Raw genomic sequence first — 22,314 nt, forward strand, 5'->3', positions numbered from 1 at the left:
CACTCATTAGAAATGAACGACTCCGTAGAGTGGGTTCTCCAGCGACGGAATGTGATAGTCGTCCCGGAAATATAACGGCCCAACGAACGAACTCACGATGTCCCCTGGGCAAGTTGATCAATCGTAAAGTTGAATCCCCCATCCGCATCCGGCTTTATATCATGCAGACAATATCTTGGGGTTTTGACGCTATATTGTCAATCATAGCACTAGGATTGGACATAAATGGGACTTACCTCCAGAACCAACTACTCAAACACATATTCTTGCAGTTCTTGGTCAGTAAGGCGATGTCGCTCTCAAAGGTCTCGCCGGCAAATCGCCTTGCAGCGTCATCAGAAGCTTTGTTCACTCTGTCAATCTCAACTTGAAGCCTGTCGAGTGACGCATCAAGTCCTCGCTGCATATCGCCGTGTGCCAACAATACCACGATGTTCTCGACGAACCCTTCTCGTATCTCTTTACGCACGCTCACCATGTCATTCGTGATCCACATAACAGCGACGGAAGCTTCGTATAGATCATGAACTTCCTTCGATTCCATGACGTACTCAGGCAAGTTGAGTCCATTGGCGAATTCAATGTTGGCCGCCACTTGCTTCATACAGGAAGATGCATCCCGGTAGCCAAGATACTCGTCAAGAGAAGGAAGATGGGCATTTCTTCGATTGAAAGCTTCCTTTTGGTATGCTTTCAGGGTAGCAATGGCCTCCTTCGCGATTCGCTTCCGGTAACTTGGATTGTTACTGTAAAGACGGCGAACAGTCGAGGCGTACTCCTCAAATGACAGTACAGCATCGTGGTCTAAATAACGAGTCGACGGCTCAACCTCCTGGCTTGATACACCCAGGCTTCTCTCAACATAGTCTTCACAGTCACTCAGCAGGGCCTGCAGCTTGCTGTAATCAAATTGTTCGACGATGGAATATTGATCGAGAAGGTCGTCGATGATGAACATCCAGACTTGGAAGGATGTCAAGACCTCTAGCTTTTCGCGGGAGGCGTACGGGTACCAGCCAGCGAGTTGTTCTGACAGGTTAGCTTTGGTCAGGCGCGAGCGCACCGTTTCGTTGACAGCATGTCTGACAGATGTGTCAGTATTCCTATTGGTTTTTCTCGGGAGCTATTTTCTGACGTTTCAATCAACTGAAGTATTTTGACGTCTATGGCCTCAACGTGCGGGTTTGTGTCTTTCGGCCATCCGGCATGCATCCGAGCCAAGTCCGGGACTCTAAGGCTTTGACCTCTCAGAACGGACAATAATTCCTCTCTCGTGCTGGCTTTGCCGGTTTGCATTGATGATGATGAAGCCATTTGATCAGATGCGCGGTTGGGTTCGACTTGAAGTTGGTAGCAGGCTGGGCTAGACCTTGAGGCTGCAGAGGGCAACGCGGCATTATATATTTGCGACCGTTACATTGCATAGACTAACAATCAAAGATATTGAGACTATTGTACAACTTAGATTAGAAATCTTTACTACTGACTGCCGTGCCTGTCAAGTCAATTGGTGCGATCATGGAAAGCTGGAGGTACTGTACTACACTGATTAGCAATTATTTAGCGCGACGTTTGACAATTACAAGAGCAATTAGAAATCCTTACGTACATGAGCGGTCAGGAACGCCTAGCTCAATTGGCTTGGCATGCTGCCCAACCGGTCATGGGAGGATCCTCGTTAGGGAGCTTAGTTTTTAGCTCCTGGGGTTTAGGGTAGTCGATAATAAAAGTTGGCAAACATGTAGATAAGATAAGATAAGATAAGGCTGGTAGAAGCAATTGTGTGTTGGTTGTCCGAAATTCAAGCCAGTCATTTCGCTATGCAAAGTGTTATGCAGTTGGTTGGTTGGTGTCCACTTCTGTCTAACCAACATCAATTTGCCTCCCCGAAGGAATGAGGGATTCCCCATCATGCTTTGTCCAAGTTGTCTCATGCCTTCACGCTGTATCCCCCACCTTGTGTATCGAGCCAGAAAATCTTCCATCGTCTCGGCTGTTTGTCAAGAATCGCATATGGCCGAATCCGCCGTCCCTATCTTACACAGGTAACTGTTAATCCTCGCCATTCAAATACGGAGCTGTGAGAGAACATCTGCTTCTCATCTGCTTCTCTTCTATTTAGCCTAGCATATAGCACTTCCGTTTGTTGCCTAGCAAAATTTGCTGATCCTCTTAGAGTAGGCGGCTATGCAGCTAGGACTCACAGGACCCCTGGAGAGGATGATTGCCCGGAACTTCGGCAACTCGGGTCAGACGGCCTGCAGCATAGTCATAAGATATCTTACTTGGAAGATGTGTTTGTGGGCGAATAACGCATAGAAGCGGAGTACTCTAGATCTATATAAGGGCATCATCTACTGCCTCCTTGATCTCTTTTGTCCTCATCCTATCTATCATTGATCACTCATACTCTGAAGTTCCGAAGCTATAAAACACTACTTCCCCGAATATGTGGTCCCTCACGGTATGTCGGCCGATAACACTCCTGACCAATGCCACTGATACTTCCTTAGAACACCGTCGTCAGCGTCCTCGCTTTGTCGAGCATCGCCCTGTCTGCTCCTGCTGCTGAAATTGAAGCCGTATCCACCCTTGAGACTCGCAAGTCCAAGGCATGCACGAAGGGAAACTACTATACCTGTGTTAACTCTTGGGCCGGGCCGTGTCAGGTTGGTTGCATGAGAGAAGGGCCAACTATTGGCAAGCAAGTTTGTGAGAACGAATGTGCATTTAATGCTTCCAAGAATTGCGAAAAGTGGTGCCACTAGAAGGGTTATGAGACAACATTATCGAGCCGACGGCAAAGGGGGAACTGCAAGCATTACTTTGCAAACCAGATGTTTTATTTGCAGCAGATGCTTGTGGCTAAGAGGTTATATCACCACAGAGAACTTGACAGGTATTATGGTCTCATACAAGGTGAAGTGGGGAGCCCAAAAGATGGACACTTCGGCCGTCAGCCAGGGCCTGTCCTCGGGAAGCAAGAAATGATCAGATCTTGATATACGGTGTTAAAATAAACCTAGCAAAAGGTATCCTAAACTTAAGAAAGATATCCTAAATTTATACTAAGTTACCCAAGTCTTCTTATTATTTAGGATCAAGGTCCTAAGTTTTCTTTGCCCCTGAAGCCTGTTGATCGGGAGTGGCTTGCATGACTGCTGGGTATTAGCGGCTGAAACCGAGTAGGGATAGAACTAGGTATGCTCTGCTTTCGCTTCCGCCCTCTCGATCTTGAACACAAAAAGAAACCCCCACTTCTCTTATCAATTCTTTTTGTTACAGCCTCGCTTAACTTTGTTTGACAGACTTGCTGGGAGGCCGATTTCTCCAAGTGTTCAGCATCCTATCCTCAGTAGCTGAAGCATGGACTGTCCACCTGAGGCTTCTAGATGTAAGTATTCTCTGGGTTCGGTTGTTAATGTGTCATGATCCCCGGTTCGCCAGCAGTCCCCCCGTCTCTTTTGGAAACCTGACCGCCGCCGGCATTGCCTGTAAATTAGGCAAGTAATAGAATGGCCATGCAACCCCAAAAATTTCTATCATAGAATTGAGGGAGATAATATCGGATATCGCTGGGTATAGGGGGAGAGAATTCGTAGAATGATCGGATAGCGTCACGTAATATCGGCCGCATCCTTTGACTTGCCGACAATTTCTTGACTCATACCTGATCAGGAAAATATAAGACGCCCATTACCCGTCGTCCGCACGCACTTAACTTAATGAAATATATCGGGAGTCGGGTACGGGGTTATCAAGTATAGGCGAGCATCAGATTGTATAAGAAATGCAACATGTTAATACCCATGAGGTGAAGATAGACTTCCGTGCTGTTGCGGATCGACGGATGAACGGGACGGAAGTTAGATGGGTTACATGGCTGAGAGCTACCAAACGCCAGCAGGGTCCCCTAGTGTGAATCATTTCCCAAGAGGTCAAAACTCAAAACTTGGATTTGCTAATGGTAACGTCTTCGAATCTCCTATCACTCAAAGTCAATTGTTTCAGCTCGGGATTTGAATGAGCGAAACCAATCAGTATCAGACACGATATTTCCCAAACTGCATAATGGAGAAAATGCATCTGTATTTCAGACTGGAAAGATATAATAAGTTTCCTATCTGCAACTTGAGTTCAACAAAAAGGACCGAAGATCGGGGTTATATGCACGGTCTCGGAATTTATGTAATAAGGCGTATCACACAACGCCCTTTTCCAACCACCACTTCAAGGGTCTGTGCCATTCCCATTGGCCAACTCACCGAAGTCGGTCCAGCGTGCGGAAAGCGATTGGCCCTACCACTTCCGCAGTGGGTACGGAACGTTATCACCAAATTTTCACCCTCTCAAGCTCTGCAATTGATTAGACTCGTTGGATCAGTAAATTTCCCATCTTCCGTCCGCGGGGTAATATCTGGGGAACCCCGGATGCTCACTTATCACAGCCTGCATAATTGGTTTATCTCCTTGCTCGCTCGGCAGATGCGCTCCCGATGCCCGGGGCCAGTTTCTCAATACTGGGTCTGGGGGCGAGAGTGGGCTGAGTATGGAGCATGAGTCAAAGTTTTACGTATAAAGACCTGTTCGGCTGCTGTTCTTTTTAATTTGCGGATCCTTGCTTCAGGCAAACACATCATCATGAATAGCTACAACATCAATTCAACTGTCGAGGAGGGTAATGGTCTGGCTCTTACTCCCTCGCAGTTGAATAAGCCCGACAATGAAGCTTCGTTGCACCACGATGCTGTTTTTGGTGAGATTACGGATGAGGGTCCTGACTACAGAAGTGTAAGCAGATTTTGCGACGAAAAATGGCATGATTTACGGAATTGACCAGTTTTTTCCAGGTCGGACTCATCGGTACTGCTGGTCTGATGATGAAAACACAAATCGGTCTCGGCGTCCTCTCGATTCCAGCAACATTCAACGCGCTTGGCATGATACCCGGCATTATCTGTCTGCTAGCTGTTGCGGTTATAACAACTTGGTCCAATTGGATCGTTGGTCTCTTCAAGCTGCGACATCGTCATGTTTACGCGATCGATGATGCTGGAGAAATGATGTTTGGAGTCGTAGGCAAAGAGTTCTTTGGCTTTGCCATGTGGATCTGTAAGTTATGATAGCAGTCGTGAATAGCGAAATGCTGATTCGGTATAATAGACTGGGTCTTTGTATCTGGTGCCGGCATGCTCAGTCTCTCGATTGGCCTCAATGCTGTGTCTAGCCATGGAGCTTGTACCGCCGTCTTCGTCGCCGTCGCTGCAGTGCTTGGTTTCGGCCTCTCGAGCATCAGAACCTTGGCTCGAATGAGCTGGCTAGCGTGGATCGGCGTCATCAGTATCATGATCTCCGGTGAGTTCCACATCGAATCTTGAGATTAATAGCTAATGTATGTAGTGATCATGGTCACCATTGCGACAGGTGTACAAGAGCGACCAGCAGCAGCCCCCCAAGATGGCGTCTGGGTCTCAGACTATAAGCTCTTCAACAAACCTTCTTTCGTCCAAGCCGCTTCAGCAATCTGCTCCCTTGTCTCAGCATTCGGTGGCACTCCAGGCTTCTTTGCCATTGTTGCTGAGATGCGACGACCCGAACAATACACAAAGGCTTTGACCATCTGTCAGGCCATCGTGACCGTTACTTATCTTACGATCGGTTGTGTGATGTACTACTTCTGTGGGTCTTATGTATCCTCACCGGCTCTTGGCTCGGCTGGCGATACCATCAAGAAGGCCAGTTATGGCGTCGCAATTCCAGGATTGATCGTGTCGATTACTCTTGTCACTCATGTATGACTCGTATCCCCAATCACTTTTATGTCGCTAATGCAATACAGCTACCTAGCAAGTACATGTTTGTCCGACTGCTGAGAAACACAAAGCATTTGGCGTCCAACTCCGCGGTTCACTGGGGCACTTGGTTAGGTTGCACATTCATCGTGTCAATCATTGCCTACATCATCGCCAGTGCCATTCCCATCTTCTACAGCCTCATCTCCCTGATTGGAGCGCTCGTCGGTACCCTCATGTGTTTCCAGACCATGGGATTTATGTGGTTTTACGATAATTGGGAGAAGCGTGCTATTTCTCCCAAGTGGCTATCCGCTTGTGCATGGAGTGTGTTTGTTATTGCTTCCGGCACCTTGTTGATGGTCGCTGGTACGTATGGATCAATCGTCGATATCATCCAGGCATACAAAGCAGCTGGAGGGTCAGGCGCCTGGTCGTGTGCTGATAATTCCAACTCCTCTTAACAAAGATGCTGGAGTTGGCCAGCTGTTGTGACTTGATGGCACTTCAGATTAAATTAATAGTACTCCCTTGTATCCACGTGCATCCGTTCACGGTCTCTTCATTCTCCCAATCAGAAGATGCAATTCCTCGTAACGATCCCCATGCATCTTATGACATGTGAGGACTGGAGCCTCTTTGAACCTCTCAAACTTATCACAGTACAAACCAGAACGATGACCAGCCAACATCTTGTGTAGCATAGTTACGCGGTGCTTGTCCGACCACCACGGCTCAGCCTTTAAAGACATGGGCTGCTTCATGGGCGGTTATCCGGCGACTGTGGCAACCGCATATCATCTCACACAGCCATGTTTTTGCCGCTACAGGGAACCTCCAGATTCTCTTCTCCGGCAAGATCTCGCATTTCTCTGGCTAGACTAGAGTGAGATTCACTGCACAAACGGCCTGTAGTACAACGCTGGTGGCAGTGTATCCAGCGTGCCAGCTAATCTTAGCGAGAGAGTGCAAGATACCGCTCGCAGCTGAATCCCCCATATGACCTCGGCTGAATGGTCTCAGAACATACTACTTACACAATGCCCCGACATCCGGCCAATGAGGTAGAGCCATCGGGGTCCCGCCCCCGATTGACAAGCTGTGTGTCGCCGCCGCCGCCGTAGTAGAAGTTGCCGGTTGGTCGCATAGGGACGTCCAGTTCGATACCAACAAAACCAAACTGGGATCCTCGTAAGCCTGGGCTGCTTGACAGGTGGTATTAGTTCCCACAGTTGGTGGTGATCCAGTAGAGCATAAAGCGCCATGGGGTTCATTACTATTATCAACGTTTTGATGGAAGAAGGGTTCACGAACTTGTGAACATCGTTGGTATCTTCTGTCACGTATGCCAGAGCCTCTCGAGCGTCATATCTATTCACAAATGTCTACTTGGTGGCCAGTTGATGTGAATGTTGGCTACTGAGCAAAGTCAGGTAGCTACGGCGGGCAACCCCATCGTTATTTATTGTGGTAGGATCTCACTCTGGGGAAGCCCCAGACATAGGAGTCGAGGCTAGTTTTCCAGGGTAAACCAAGTGACGCGAATTCCTTGATAGAACCTCTTCTATGTATTTTCCGAGTCTCGCTGTCGTTATTGGTAGTGGGCTGATGTAGGTGTGTCCCATGGTTATTCAGGTCGTACTTATGCTAATTACTTTACATGCAAGCTCCCGAGTTCGTTAGTAGGACTTCGGGTTGTCGGATTGTCAACGGACTCGTCCAGGACTCCGTGACCGTCTAAGCTGAAGCGCGAGTGTTGGATCCATATGTCTGGACCCAGCTTATGACTCTACTTATTGCACTGTTCCAAGATGAAGACCAAGGCTTGGCGAAATTTAGCGTGCCCTCTGGATCACATCAACGATTCATGTATAATTCGGCTAGTTATATGGATAGCTACACGAGTAATGAAGGAATATCTGTTGCAGATCAGCGGACTAAAGTCGGAGTATCTTGAGTAGGGAGGGCACAGACCACGGCCCATACGGCGGACTAAGGTCGGAGAATGTGAACGTACTCCATGCTAACCTCGAACTGCAGCAATATATTAGCCAATGTTCGAACTTTTGTCGTACATAGTGTCACATATAGCAGTACGAATACTACCTTAACACGAATTTTACGCTACATGGTCCGAATGGCTATTAACCTTACAGCCCATAAGGATTTCAAATGTTAGCTTGCCAACAGTAGCCAAATAATAAGTATTTCCTTTCTTATAGTTTTATTAGATAAAGACAGCCCTGTCTTTCCAAACAGAATATCTGTAAAAAGAATCAGAGCCTAGTGAGGATAAAGAATCCCCATAAGTAAGTACATGGTTTATGTCTAAAACCCCTCAGGGCTGTGGATCGCCGCCGATCACGTAAATGAATCATTTGTTCGACCAAAACAGCATGAGATGACACAACGTTACGAATACACGCCCCCTGTCATTACAAGATTAAAAGTCGCACAGAGCAGGTCAATAGGTATATAAAGCGTCAACGCTGTCAGCTATTTTCTGCGACCATTCTTTCAATCCATCCCTTTCTCTAAGGTTTATGCTTGATAGCTCGCAATATCGACCATGGCAGCCATCTTCAGCATTTTCGGCGGTCTTTCGTGTCTTTTGGTAAGTGATCATGTTCAAAGTAAAACTTCCTAAGACAGTTACTTACATTACGTAAACTCCAGGGGGTTATATGGCTTCTCAACATCATATACCGCCTTCTTTTCCACCCGCTTGCACAGTTCCCAGGTCCCAAGTTGGCAGCTGTTTCTGACGTAGGTTACGTTCTCGCCCTTTGCGCATTTTCTTAGCTGATTTGGGTTCTGATAGCTCTGGTACGGCTTGAAATGGACATCTGGTCGATATCCATTCATCATGGAAGAGACGCATCGCAAATATGGTAGGTAAATCTCTTTTCTCGGCCTCATCGAATTTTCTCAACATCCACATATCTCCGGGTCCTTTCAACCATTTCCTAACTCTGGTTTTATTATTATGAGCTGATGATTTGTCCTTCTTAAGGCGATGTGGTGAGAATAGCTCCCAACGAACTATCCTTCGCAAATGTTCAAGCATACAACGATATTTACGGACATGCAACCAAAGGAAAGAAGAAGTTTATCAAGAGTGACTGGTATGATACATCAGGAGACCACCCTGGTATTGTCAGTGTCAGGGATCCCGCCCAACACTCGAGACAAAGAAAGTATCTGTCCCATGCATTCAGCGCGAAGTCTCTACGTGCTCAAGAAACGCTCATCCACCGCTACGTGGATATGTTCATTGGCCAATTGCGTAAGCTTGGTAATCCTAAGGGATCTGGCATCAATGTTGAGGAAGCCCTCAACTGGCTTACGTTCGATGTTATTGGTAAGGTGTTTTCTTTTCATCCCTTCTTCGCGCTCTGATTGTTATAATCTAGGTGACCTTGCATTCGGCGAGTCTTTTTCTGCCGTCGCCGAAGGACGGCCCCATTTTTGGGTGTCGCTGATTATCGATGCAACTTATTTCAACATGCTCTCAATGTTGAGGAAACGCCTTCCGATAATAACCCTGTATCTGCCTTTTATTGTGCCAAAGGATTCGGGCAAAATGCATCGTAGGCACATGGAATTGACCAACCAGAAAATGCTCAAACGACTTGAGATGCCCAATTCTGAAGAGCGCGGAGATTTCTTCTCGCATCTATTGGCCAAGGGCGGCAATGATATTCCGAAGCACGAACTCCGCCAACAATCGCACACGCTCATTGTAGCCGGTTCGGAAACAACAGCTACGGGTCTGACCGGGATCGTCTATTGCCTCCTTTCGAATCGGTCTTGTCTAGTGAAACTCACCGACGAAGTGCGTTCGCGATTCCAGTCGGAGGCCGAGATCACAGGAGACGCCACTGCGGAGTTGAAGTACCTCCATGCAGTTATTGAAGAAGGACTTCGGATTTTCCCCCCTGCGCCGTTCGGCCTTCCCCGTATCTCACCCGGTGCTGTCGTCGACGGTCACTATATTCCTTCAGGTGTCGTTGTGAGTGTGGATCATTGGACTACTAAGCATGATGAGCGCTATTGGAAAGAACCCTATTCTTTTATCCCGGAGCGTTGGATTGACGAGAGTTTCTGTGACATTAAGCAAGCAAGTCAGCCCTTCTCCCTTGGTCCAAGATCTTGTCTGGGCATCAATTTGGCGTATTTGGAGATGAGGATTATCCTGGCTAAGATGGTTTATCATTTCGATTGGGAATTGGTGAATAATAATGTCGATCTATTTAGGGATGCAAAGCTGTTTCTGTTGTGGAAAAAGCCGGCTTTGGTGGCGCGCTTCCATCCCCGTACATAAATAATAGTCTGTTTGGATGGGATGCTGAAGACTATAGCGAATAGCTGAGTTTAACAGTTATATAGTGACTGTCTTATCATTGTGTGCTTTGGCTGCATGGTCTTGATCGCCAAGTTTCTCGTTTGGCTGATTGGTTTGGTCACTTGCTCCTTGCCAAGGTAGTTTTCGAAACCCCAATGTTACATGTGACTTAGTGGGGTACTAGACCTAACCTGAAAAGGCTGGATGAGAAGCGAAGTTTCATTACATAAGATAATCTGTGAATCATTTGAACCAACCAAAAGCGAGTGTTTAGTATTTACTATGGGCTTTGGAGGCGAGGAGCCGTCACCGCCTCATGTTTCTCCAGTTGTTCCTATGAATTGACAACTTGCCGCGGCTAAAACATTGATTGGAACGCTATGCCTCTGAAACAGAGCTCAAGAAAAGGCAAGCCCATAGCGAGGCGAGCTTGCGACCTATGCCGTAGCCGCAAGCTGCAGGTATGTGGCTTCTGGTGTCGATTCCCCGCATCATGAAGTTGACGTTTGCATAGTGTATCTTCGAACACACAAGTCCAGGGCTGCCTCTGTCATGCACACGTTGTGCACAGGTCGAGATGCCCTGCACCTTTCTGACTACCCGTAAGCCTCGAGGCCCACCTAACCGGTAATTATCACTCACAACTGACGGGCGATAATGAACACTTGCTGACATATCTGTGTAGCCGAGTGGCGGAAGCAAGAGCCCAAAGTCACATTGCTGATTGCAGCGGTTTAAGTGATGGAGACATCCCCGTGAATTGCTCTTCGGAAAGTCGGGCATGGACACTTATTGTACCCCTGACGATCGAGCATCTCTGCTCTGAGGAGTTGTTTGAAATGTTGATCTCAGACTATCTCGAGTACCTTTATCCTCTCTATCCCATTGTACATCGACCGAGGTTTCGGGCAGATTTCCAAAACAAACGCTACCAGTCAGACCCAAGCTTCTACCGACTGTGCATTTCCCTGTCCGCCCTTACTGTCTCCTCTTCACCACACGATTTCCGACATTACGGGTTTCAACCTGAGGAGACAGCTATCAGCATGTTAGAAAAGGCCCATCGTTTGGTTGTCCTTAGCAAGATGTCGCAGAATCCAGCAATCGGTATATTTCCCGGCGTGCAAGATATGCTATGCTCATACATATTGAGCGTGGCTTTTCATTGTTCAGGTCGTATATACCATGGATGGGTGCACGCCTCTGCGGCGGTCTTGTGCATGAGGAAACTAAGCTTCTTGAGGCAAGCACTGAATAATGATCTGGACCCGATAGACCTGGAAATATGCAAGCGAGCATTTTGGTTAATATTTATCATGATGGCGTATGTAAAACCTTCTGCGGCGTTCCAAAGCGCATTTTATTTTAACTTCACTAACTCTAGCAGCCACGACAGACTGGCGTATCCCGTATCCCACACCGGCATCAGTTACAATCCAGTCTGCATTGATTGGGATTTCCTTGTGTTACAGGAGGTCGATGATGTGAATCCCGGGGACATAGAACGAAGCGAAGAGCCCAGAGACACGCCGCTGATAGCTGGGTTCATCGCCTCGGTGAAACTATACCTCTGCGCAGCTGCACTGGGCCTAGATAAGCTACCTGGGAACCCGCGATATGGCCCTTTCTCGGCCTCTTCTTCATCAGAAACTTTAAAGAGCCCTGACGCCCAAGGACTCTCTCTTGAACAAGGCCTCGATATCGTACGCGCCGTGCGAGATGTGATCCAGCAGCTACCGGAGGAGTTTAGAATGTTCAACCTAGATGGAAACCCCAACAAAGGTCTCTTATCATTTGTCATCTTGAGGACGAATGTACATATGACGAGCCTTTTTATTCAAAGTATTATCCTGGCGACACTATCCGGCAGTAACCCATCCTTTCAACAGGACAATCGAAACCCGAGTTCCACAGGATCTGAGCACGGTCTCCTCTTGGAAGAAAGCCAGAATGCTAACCATCAACTGTTTAAGCTTCGCAAGGATATCGCCCAGGAATGTTGTGATATTATCATCATCACACCCGTCTCTGCTCTAAAAGCAAACGGCATCGCAGCTGTAGGTTTCCCCTAGAAGGTGCAGCAGACTTGACTCCGCCATGCTGGAATACTGGAAGAGGATGCTGAATAATTTGAATACATGCTAAGTTCTCTGTAGGTTTCAAAGCTTCGGGAGATCACTGCTACTTTATTAGGCTACAAAGTCAATTCCTCCTGTCCTGCTGACGAAGAAAAGCAAGTGCAGGCTTGTCTTAAATGTCTTATTAGTACTTTAGTTGAGATTGACTCTGTAAAGGAGGTTTACGAAGCTTATTAAGAGTAGAGGTTTTATTTTTATATTACTAACAAGCGTCCCTAGGAAAGGTATATGAGGCCTTAGGGAGAATAGCAATTGAAATTTGATTCTCTTGAGAAAACAGTTTAGTATGCGAAACTGGCGTACAACCCATAATTCTGCGTTTTCCTGGATCGGTTGAAGAGATTATAGTTTATGCTCACTACCTATAGTCATATTAAGTCACTTCATGACTTCAGCAGCTGAGGTCTGATGGTGGCGATTAGAACAGAATAGGAGCGGCTGCCTCGCAAAAGCCTCTATCTAATTGGATCTCGAAACATAATCATGTCGAGCAATTTTTAAAAGAGCGCCAGACCCTAGGCCTAGATAATCCATCGCATTGGATACTCCAAGGTTCTCTTCAGTACCTTTCCTCCAATTTGACGTCCCTGCAGCTCGGCTGGCAAACAGTCTTGGGTTCTAGTCGCACTACACTCCCTGGTATATCTCAACAGTGCCGGAAGCTCAAGATTCCTACCGACTCATGCAGACTCGACACCACTGATAATCTGGAGAAGGCCTGTCGAAAATGGGCGAGCACACTGAGGACACTAAAAGTTGACTTAGTAGCAGAGAATAAAGACTGAATCTCGCGATTAATATTACATCTCAGAAGACTAAAAGTGTTATATCTACGGAGAGGTTGCTATAGCTCCGTCGACAGCGTCTATACCGTTATCATTGTACGCCGTTGGAATGGATATAATGGATGTGGAAGGGATATATGATTTGTCTAGGCGCGGGACCCGCAAGGCATCAGATGCCGCAAAGAAGTCTCTTGCCGACATGATCGAAGCACACTATTCTATCCTTCCATGTCAAAATTTTCCTTGGTGTCGAGGATGTCGTCATTCAGAGCCGCAAGAAGGCAAAAGGTAGTGGATACTCAGACATAGATTTGCCTGATGGGCCATGGCGTCCAGATATCGATGGCTTTTTGGACTAAAGGCCTGAGTTGAATGGTTTCGCAAAGGATTCCGAGGAACATCCATATCAGTTGAGTGAATGGGCAGACCGAAGATAGTTGAGGATTTATATGTGGTCATGGCAAGAGGTGCTCTTGGATGGTCTCATTATTAACGCTAACACTCATGATTTCCCAGCGAAATACATCAAGCCAACACAAAAGAAATTCCCAAATAACTCAAGGTTTTGGAGAGGTACTTATGAAGTCTTCAACAAGGACAGATTTCCCGATTAAAACAACCTTTCATACTTTTGTGATATTCATACGATTATCATGTTATGGATTTAATGATCTATCTATGACGGAACCTTCTTAATTGACGTTGTCCTTACTGCCAGCAAGATCAGCTATGACAGTGTACCGAGAACAGTTATGCCCAATAGACGAGTACTTGTGACTTCAAAGGAGCATGATTACTGTATAAGAGTGCCACAAGCGTCCCCATGATTGTCTGAGATTCTATAGCTTTCCCTAAGTCAATGGAAGTTGGTGATCGGCATGCATACAAGACTACGTTTCGTGCAGTGAACGCAATAAAACACTAAACCCTATCATTCTATATGCCTCTATTGCTATATAAGATAAAAAATGCACGAAATGAAACCAACTAAAAGTAAACCTTGACTCGGCTTCAACGTGATAGAGAAAGATTCCAAGACCTGTGCATGATCCTTCAACCTTCCTTTCAGCTTCTTTCGATCAACATCTTGCACGGCGACATTATCCTCAATGGCCAAAACAGCGGCTGCCCCCGCACTCTGTCCCATGATCATATAGACAGGCTCCATGCGGATTGCAGACAGAGCAATGTGCGTGGCGCTCATTGTCACGGGGTTGACGAAGTTGGTGGCGTCCTCCCTCTTGGGAACGATTGATCCATAAGGGACGCTGAAAGGCCCTGGATTGGGAACGTGAATCAGACCTTCGTCATGTATCCGGTCATTGATAACGACACGTTCGACCTGATGGACGTCAAGGGTATAGTAACCGACTGCAACGACAGTGTCGTTATCATACGGCTTCGGGTGCTGAATGTCGGCTTGTGTCATGGTATACACGCCGTCCATCCGTCGAGCCTCGCGAATGTATATCTCGTATGGCCAGTTACCGTTGTCAGTCCACTCATCCTTCGCGTAGCCCCAGGCACTGGTGTTCTTGCGAATAAAGTCCGGTACATCTTTGTGGTTCGCTAATGTCCAGAGAAGTCCTTGCGCCCAGATCTTGTGCCTCTTCGCAGCAGCCTCCCGCTCCTCGTACGAATACTCAGCGTAGTTGGATGTCTTGTTGTAACTTCCGCCTATCAGGTCAGTACTAATTTGGCCAGCAGCGTTAGTGTCGGTTTTGAGATTCGGCATGAGTTGTGTTGTGAAGAATGGCCCCAGATAGCCAGTCTTGATATATCTGATCAAGATCTTGTAATCGGACTCGTTGTAGCGGTCGGGCTTGAAGAATTCCACCTTGTTGTCATCCTCTCTCGTTAAAGATAGTCGGTAATTGAAGGCTTGAAGTCGATGATCTTTTTTGCCGCGCGACTCCAAAGCGGCGAACTTGGTGATCACGCGACCAACCCCAGGGAGCAGACCGCTATCAGGATCATCAGGATCATTGTATGGGTCAATGGCAGCCAGTCTCCTGGGCTCGTTGAAGTGAATACCAGCCGCCGACTCATCAAACTCCTGCTTGTCTTCACGCCCAACGCGATATGATATGCCTGCTGTCTCCATGAGGTCGCCTTCGTAGCCAGCGTCAATGAACATCTTTCCAGAGAAAGTTGACCCGGACCGCGTTTGAAATGATTTGATGACGGTCCCATCCTTCTTCACGCCGCTGCTAGTACGAAGGATGGACTCGTTGCGAAAGACAGGAATTCCCTCATCCTTGATCCACTTCTCCAAGATCTCCTCCGCTACTTTGGGCTCAAACGTCCATTGAACCTTGTCGCCAATAGCTGGTCCAGGCTGGGCCTCGATATGTTTTGCGAGATAGTCGTCTCGTGTTTCACGCGTCCACGCGTCGTCGTTGTCGTAATATTCGTACACTTTGCCGTAAAACTCCCTGGCAATTCCACCAATGGTATTTCCATCCTTTGAGTCCGTCCAGCCCAATCCCGAAGTAGTAAGACCGCCGATTCGTGATGTCGGAAAGACTAAAGTGGCGGTTCTGTTCATACGAACGGTTTGAATGGCAGCAGCCAGCGCGGCAACCGTGTTGCCATAGATGATTACGTCAGATTCATGAGAAGTCGTTGATAAGACGCCAACAGTGAAAGAAGCAATGATGTAAAGACAGACGATATGTACAGACGCCATAGTTGCAAGAGTGACCTGGCTGCTTTACGCAGCTCAGGCAGTAGAATCTTCAAAACGGAAAGAAAAAAAACACGTAAAATAAAGGAGTGAAGAAACTAATTTGGCGCCGGGAAACGGCGCGCATTTTGACTTTGGAATGATGCATTTGCTGACGTGCTTCTTATTTTACTTAAGTGGGGCGGATTACCGCGGACGGCGATTCCTTGATTAAGGAGTGAGGATCACAATCTACCAATCGGCTGAGTCCGATCAGTACAGTGTTCCAGTGATTGGCTCTCCAATCTCTCTCCCAATCTCACACCGGCTCTGTCTGCCAAGATAAGGCTGTCGTTATCGCTCCCAATGCTACCCAAGCAGTTGGTAGCCGATAAGGCATACATGAGGAAATGTATGCCGTTGCTACCCTGCAGTCACATTTAAAATGTATATGTTTCAACGTCATTTTTAACAGCTTGGACCTGATAATGTTCATATCGTGAGTTCATGATCGCCCTGCTGATCCACAATGCTATCTTGGCGACAAGAAAGTTGATCAGGCCCGTGATGGTCTGCTCATGATTGAGCATCAATCTCCATAACAACCTCTCAAGCCCCGAAAACAGAACGACAGGCTCCAACCTGTTTATCACTGGAATACATTCAAGACTAACAATAAATACTATAATATTTAAATTTTATATCAAAAGCTAGACATAAAAGGGTTATACTATCTATTACTATTTAATACAAGGAATTACTGCATCCTGACTTCACTTAGTCCCAAGATGTAAACGAATGGGCTGGTTTGCAATTTTGCTCTCAAATGAACCAAATCCCATTAACACGAGTTCGGTACGTGCAACTTGAAAGAGCGATGGCAGACCCCATTATCCTCTGACCCAGTGAAGATGCAGAATAACTATCTCCTGGTAACTATAAGAATGATAGGTGTTTTCTGGCCTGCCATAGGTTACTAAAGAACCGGTCGCGTTGCAAGATCGACAGCAAATATTAATTCTAATAGACTTAAAATACTATAGAAACGGCAAGAGGCATATTCTAATTGAAACAATAACCTCTTTCCTTTCCCGCCTGAACTGAATTTGTAACACTTGCTCTCTATGCTATTGATGAGTGTAGTCACAGGTAAGATCACAGCATATGGACTGTTGGTAGGCTATTCCTCAATAATAACGGATAAGCTCATAGACAAAGAAGGAAATGAATGATCTTGTCCTAATGAACAACAAAGATCTACAGCAACTGTGAACTAAGAACACCGTTCCAGGTTGTACATAAGTCGGTCGGATGAGAAATCTAGGCTCTATCATAACTTGCAGTTCACTTATGTTCTGACCCTCCGGCTCCGTCCAAACCATTCCAGTAGCCGAACTTAATGGATTGTCTCTCACTGAATAAATAGTTAGTCGGCGTTGCAACTGAGAAATGTCGTCTGTGAGCTTACGTTGTTACCGACACCACCGCGGCATTTTTCAATGGCGCTACAGCCCCGGTTATATGGGTTGGCTTCAGCACCAGGACGGCAGTTCGCGGCTGAGGCGCCCCTGAGTGAACAAGGGACACCGTCGTGCTTGAGGGCGCCATATGAGATCTCACCGCTCTGAGGCGCGGCTGCAGGTGCTGCAGTGACGAGAGTGATGAGGGATAATGTAATGATAGAGAACTTCATGCTGACTGAGAAGAGTTGATAGATGAAGGAGTGCTGTATGCTTGCGAGATGAAGAGGCTGTTGTGTGAAAGAAAGAAGAATAGTTTTTGAACATGTTGGTAAGAGATGAATGTGGGATATATATACTGTTAGGTCTGCTAGAAAGACAAGAAAATGCCGGCAGTTGAAAGAACTTGGTCCATCTATACGAGGACTCACAAACCTTGATGCTTGGAAGTTCTGGTTACGAGCATCATGAGATTCAGATTAACAATACGCCCGTATTACAACTTTGGCCAGAACCCACAAGGGTAGGAAGCTTTGGCTCGACTGAACTAATCAAGGTACAGCCTGTTAGGGTCCCCTTTCATTCGCCACGTTGAGGAGATGAGAGAGAACTTGGAAAAGGGGACTCCAAGTCCACAGACAGCTGCTTTCGTTGGCATGTTTACCAAATCTACCCGTTCGAATGTGTTGCATCTTTCATCCCGGCTTTCCCATCGTAAGTCGTCCACTGCTGTTTACACTGGAACCCTGCTGGAGTTCTTTGATGAAATGGTAGTATATAGTACTGTATTCCATGAACGCCTGGTGTCCTACAAAGTTGAGGATTCTTTTGTTCTCCCGCCCCCCCAGAAGGCTCTGTTCACTTACACCCAATGTTGCATAATCGGCCCGTTATTTTAGTGGTTTGACTACGATGCCCCTTGGTAACCGCTCTTATTGGAGGCCATGGCTGTTGATGTGCAGAAACTTTCGCAAGCTCGTACTGAACCCCTGCAAGGTCTCTTACTCTCATAGCTGGGGACCCGGGAGGAAGCAAAAGACTAGGATCCCGCGGGACGTTTGTAAACCCAACGACCGGGAAAAGGTCTGGGGAATACTCTCCACCTTATGAAAATAAACTGCCGAGAAACGCTCGGATGGGGGCTATATTACAAGCTCACACGGGATTCCCGGAAGCCCATTGAATATCGTGCCGGCTCCCTAAGCCAGAATTCCTTGATAGCTCAGAAGACTGAACTCGTTGAACATGAATAAATCAACAACATTTCCTACACATGCAAACGCACAACTAAGCATAGTGTTATCTAGGACCAGATAACATTAATGATTAAGGGTCCTGTGGCGTGATGGAGGTCGCTAGCTAGTGAAGCTTTACAGGCCGAGGTGAAACTTCGAGGTGACAGGTGCCATCAGCCATAAATATGCATAATGAAGAAACATCAAGTACGGAACTCGGCACAGTGGCATACCCGAGGTTTTTGTGACCCTGGACGCAAGCATCTCATCTCATAAGAGAGGATGATGTTTATGCGTTTAGTCCCGGAGCATTGCCTATTTAAGGCTACAACGCTAGGCCATTAGCGCCACGATCCGGTACCAATTTCACTAAAGTGATTGTCATGATAGAGATTGATGATTAACCTGTCGAGTTCTTTGACTCCCAATACTTCGGGTAGGAAAAGGTAAAAGGTATAAGTATTGAGCTTCGATACTAGAGAAGTGTCAGGCACCCAAAGGAAGCATTGAACAATTATTTATTGAAGGATAAAGGCATCTAGTCTATCATCCTGAGATGACACTTTCCATCAGACCCATCACAATAACTAGGTTGACAAGAGACCCACCAACAGGAACATGAAACCACGCCATTTAAGAGGATAAGGCACACAATTAAGCTTCAGCTCCCAGGCGAGCTCAACTCTAACTAACCCATCCGCACCATCCAAAGCGTGGTTTGGGCTACGGGGATACCGAAGGTACGCAGTACTGCAGCTGACCTGTGGGGTCACCGAGCGGGATGCAGGGGTTGATTACGGAGGTGCGTCCGCTCATCCGACAGATTTCAACCAGAACAGTCTCGTTCAGGTCTCGTTTAGAGAGAATTAGTCTAGCCAACGTCAGCAAGAACGACTACGTTAAAGTCTTCGGCAAGGGGCGGATCATGGCTAAAGCAAACGATTGGATAGCTTATCAAGACCCCGAAGATGGGTCTTTATCTTCTACAGTCTATACGAGGCATTAGGGTTTGCCCAATTGTCAATTTTGCTGATCTTTAGAAGTTTTGGGCTTTCTAGATACCGGCTACAACGGATGGCTTTCTTAAACCTGTTGGTCTTGGCCTCTCATGGCTGGCGTCGCCCCAATATCTGAAAGTAGTATATGCAGGGAAATCCGACTCTTGTTACAGCGTCTGAGCGTTCATGGCGACCACTTTGGGCTTTGGTGAGATAAATAGAAGAATCTGGGGAGAATTGCGATCTCACAGACGCCACAAAGCACGTCGGAGATACATTGAACGGCCAAGGGTAATGGTCGTTCCACTAAGCCCTGCAGGATCACTCGATTGGCAAGTGTACTCCATAATAATATGTTGTTAAATTCAGAGCTCGGCAGTTGACCTACAACAAAAGTCCCACTCAGTAAGCATTAAAGTCAAAGTGAGGAGCTAAAGGCCTAAAGCCCGTTTACCAGTCTTAAGTCACTCTTGCATAACTCCTACGACATAACTGCAGTGCCAGAAGGAAGGAAAACATCCAAGTACTGGGTAACCCTCGATACAGTGCGGGTTTCGAGGAGTAAGTGTTGCTTGTTTTAAAGAGAGCATGCTTGCTGCGGCTTTGGACAGGAGCTTGCTTTAGATGATAATGCTACGACCGATATGGTAGATAGCAACGTCTCCCCCAGTGGTATCTTCAAAGCAGTCTTGTGCAGCGTTACTTGGTAATGTCACTCCAGATTCATCTGTGGGGGTTCTTCAATATAGACGCTATCTCCTGGACAGCACGTTAATGGTATTTCGTTTCATCTACAGACTTGGGCTACTTAGAGCTAGAATACTGAGTTTATTCTACTGCAGTTCCACTACTGATTGAGAGGTCTAGGAGATATGCTGTTTTCGTCTCTAATGCATCCATCCGCACTGAGCTTAAAATGCGGTGACTTGTTTGTAAAAAACAAGAAATACAGAGACTTACTTGGTTCTGCAAAACATCCCCAGTAGAAAGACTTGCTACACCAAAGAAAGAATTCAGCGAATCCTGAATTATGGTGTGAAAGTCCCTGGCCACATAGAACAACACGTAACCTATTGACGGTTGTTCACAGAGTGTAGACGAGTTTGAGACCTTTGCCTATTGCTAGACCCGTTTGACTCTAATAAGTCTTAGACCTAACTTTCTTTTTAATCTCCTTGGTGGAATTTCTAAAGACAGTGAAGCCCAAGGTCTCCAAAGTTCATGTCATAATCGGCAATGCTGGAAACATGAATTTGTTCCCAGCTAGGTCAATTGTCTAAACAATCTGTAATCGACTTAAAGCTTAAGAGATGTCTACTAGGCAACATAGGCTAATAGAGTTAATACCATTATATTCTGCTTAAGTTTTATTATAACTGTCGAACTGAAGTGCTTATACAACATTGCACTTAATGTCCAATATGCAAAAAGTTAAGCGTTTTATGCGATTCGTGCTTGCCATGGATATATTGATCATTTTGAAACCGGTATCTTAACCACATCACGTGCTAATTCACTCCCGGTCTGGTGGTCTAGTGGTATGATTCTCGCTTAGGGAAAACCCTACAGCTCAGCTTGCGAGAGGTCCCGGGTTCAATCCCCGGCCAGACCCTTTCTTCTGCCAATCTCAGGTCCTACCACCCACTCTCGGACATCCTTTTTTCCCCACTTACATTTATAGACTTTTTAAATGCTGTTATAAACTATTATTATAATAAGATAGACTTACAAGATAGAAGCCTTATTTACAACCTTGCAAAGTCATGCCAATCTTCCCTTTACTGGGCTCTCACTTAAGCTTTCCAGTACTTGCTGATACCACCATCTCCTCCAGTAAATGGATCAGCGGCAGGATTCTTGACGTCCCATACTGCTTCGAAGTCGTCTGCACTATCGCCTCCCTCATCCCATGTCCATGAAAATCCCCTCGGATAAGCCCCCATCATACAGAACCCTTCCAGTGGCACCTCTGCAACAGCAATCCTCGGGTTTTCGGCCGCAATCCCACGAGCGTCTCCAGTCATACACCCAAAAGATTCCGTGTTAGCAGATGGATCGTATGATTTGTGTGCAACGCCTGCTGGGATGACAAAGAGATCTCCCACGTTGACCTCGAGCTCCAGTCCTCCATCTTCATAGGCTGTTCCAGAAGTATGCTCTTGTGGATCATCACTTAAGTCCGCAACACCCCAGCGGATTCGGCCAGGGCCGGAGACAACTACCATAACTTCGTGGGACTGGGAATGATAATGGGAACGCTGATGTTGACCGTATCTAACGACCCATTGTACGTCCCACTCATTGCTGCAAAAAGTATCGAATGCTTTGGTACGATCGACTTGACCGTCTTTGACGAAAGCGTTCTTGTAATGGAGTAGTGGTTTGGGTGAATTAGGGATCAGCTTGGTTGGCTTCAAGTGGTACTGAATTGGCTCTGGCAAGTTCTCCATGGTGACAGTGAAACAGTAGTATGCTCCAGGCCTTTCTTAGACGTGAATTGGAGGAGGGCAATAGAATTGAATGTCAATGGAATGAGGTCGTAGCACTTGTCGTTGAATGACTCAACAGTATGATTGCGTGGGATGATGGTTACAGAAAGCCCCTTTCTTATCGACCACTACTTATATCTTCCGGATGGCATATGGGTAGAGGTTCTATTCCACAATTCTCAGTGAAAGATATCACATTGGCTTGCGTGTCAGTGGCTCACAAGGCTAACGGTTAGCTATTCCGAGAATTGCGGGGAGCTAGCGCTCGGAGTTGCTAACCGCTGATAATCGGGAACCTTAACCGTGATATCCTTAACCAAATGAAGGGTAGAAAACGCGACATTTGCATCTAGAACCGCGGGGTAATCCATTAGGCTTATCTCCTTTCGTATCTGCCGGTGATCTTG

At 46.6% G+C, this 22,314-nt stretch overlaps 8 protein-coding genes and 1 non-coding gene across 9 annotated transcripts; 5 read left to right on the top strand and 4 right to left on the bottom strand.

Annotated features, from left to right (window-relative positions):
- Positions 1-92: 92 nt before the first annotated feature.
- Positions 93-1,314, bottom strand: FPRO_06784 (uncharacterized protein; the record flags this gene model as incomplete). Its single annotated transcript, XM_031228265.1, has 3 exons — positions 93-189; positions 237-1,082; positions 1,136-1,314. 3 exons carry the CDS (start codon positions 1,312-1,314, stop codon positions 93-95), a joined length of 1,122 nt encoding a protein of 373 aa, XP_031078618.1.
- Positions 1,315-2,449: 1,135 nt separating this feature from the next.
- Positions 2,450-2,768, top strand: FPRO_06783 (uncharacterized protein; the record flags this gene model as incomplete). Its single annotated transcript, XM_031228266.1, has 2 exons — positions 2,450-2,464; positions 2,514-2,768. The coding sequence occupies 2 exons, from the start codon at positions 2,450-2,452 to the stop codon at positions 2,766-2,768; spliced, it is 270 nt and encodes an 89-aa protein (XP_031078619.1).
- Positions 2,769-4,641: 1,873 nt separating this feature from the next.
- Positions 4,642-6,256, top strand: FPRO_06782 (uncharacterized protein; the record flags this gene model as incomplete). The annotated part of the gene is made up of 5 exons (XM_031228267.1): positions 4,642-4,791; positions 4,851-5,112; positions 5,164-5,355; positions 5,401-5,792; positions 5,840-6,256. The coding sequence occupies 5 exons, from the start codon at positions 4,642-4,644 to the stop codon at positions 6,254-6,256; spliced, it is 1,413 nt and encodes a 470-aa protein (XP_031078620.1).
- A 2,105-nt stretch (positions 6,257-8,361) lies between these two features.
- FPRO_06781 (uncharacterized protein) lies at positions 8,362-10,116 on the top strand (the record flags this gene model as incomplete). Its single annotated transcript, XM_031228268.1, has 5 exons — positions 8,362-8,406; positions 8,469-8,558; positions 8,614-8,683; positions 8,806-9,153; positions 9,206-10,116. 5 exons carry the CDS (start codon positions 8,362-8,364, stop codon positions 10,114-10,116), a joined length of 1,464 nt encoding a protein of 487 aa, XP_031078621.1.
- A 401-nt stretch (positions 10,117-10,517) lies between these two features.
- On the top strand, positions 10,518-12,452 carry FPRO_06780 (uncharacterized protein; the record flags this gene model as incomplete). Its single annotated transcript, XM_031228269.1, has 4 exons — positions 10,518-10,598; positions 10,672-10,739; positions 10,823-12,194; positions 12,294-12,452. The coding sequence occupies 4 exons, from the start codon at positions 10,518-10,520 to the stop codon at positions 12,450-12,452; spliced, it is 1,680 nt and encodes a 559-aa protein (XP_031078622.1).
- A 1,560-nt stretch (positions 12,453-14,012) lies between these two features.
- Positions 14,013-15,749, bottom strand: FPRO_06779 (uncharacterized protein; the record flags this gene model as incomplete). Its single annotated transcript, XM_031228270.1, has 1 exon — positions 14,013-15,749. The coding sequence occupies one exon, from the start codon at positions 15,747-15,749 to the stop codon at positions 14,013-14,015; it is 1,737 nt and encodes a 578-aa protein (XP_031078623.1).
- Positions 15,750-17,069: 1,320 nt separating this feature from the next.
- On the bottom strand, positions 17,070-17,418 carry FPRO_06778 (uncharacterized protein; the record flags this gene model as incomplete). The annotated part of the gene is made up of 2 exons (XM_031228271.1): positions 17,070-17,120; positions 17,194-17,418. 2 exons carry the CDS (start codon positions 17,416-17,418, stop codon positions 17,070-17,072), a joined length of 276 nt encoding a protein of 91 aa, XP_031078624.1.
- A 3,521-nt stretch (positions 17,419-20,939) lies between these two features.
- On the top strand, positions 20,940-21,030 carry tRNA. The gene is given in 2 exon segments: positions 20,940-20,975; positions 20,995-21,030. It is a non-coding gene; the product is annotated as a tRNA-Pro (tRNA).
- Positions 21,031-21,211: 181 nt separating this feature from the next.
- On the bottom strand, positions 21,212-21,868 carry FPRO_06777 (uncharacterized protein; the record flags this gene model as incomplete). Its single annotated transcript, XM_031228272.1, has 1 exon — positions 21,212-21,868. The coding sequence occupies one exon, from the start codon at positions 21,866-21,868 to the stop codon at positions 21,212-21,214; it is 657 nt and encodes a 218-aa protein (XP_031078625.1).
- Positions 21,869-22,314: the final 446 nt, after the last annotated feature.

This window comes from Fusarium proliferatum, assembly GCF_900067095.1.
Source record: "Fusarium proliferatum ET1 genome assembly, contig: FPRO_scaffold003, whole genome shotgun sequence".
NCBI classification, from domain to species: Eukaryota; Fungi; Ascomycota; class Sordariomycetes; order Hypocreales; family Nectriaceae; genus Fusarium; species Fusarium proliferatum.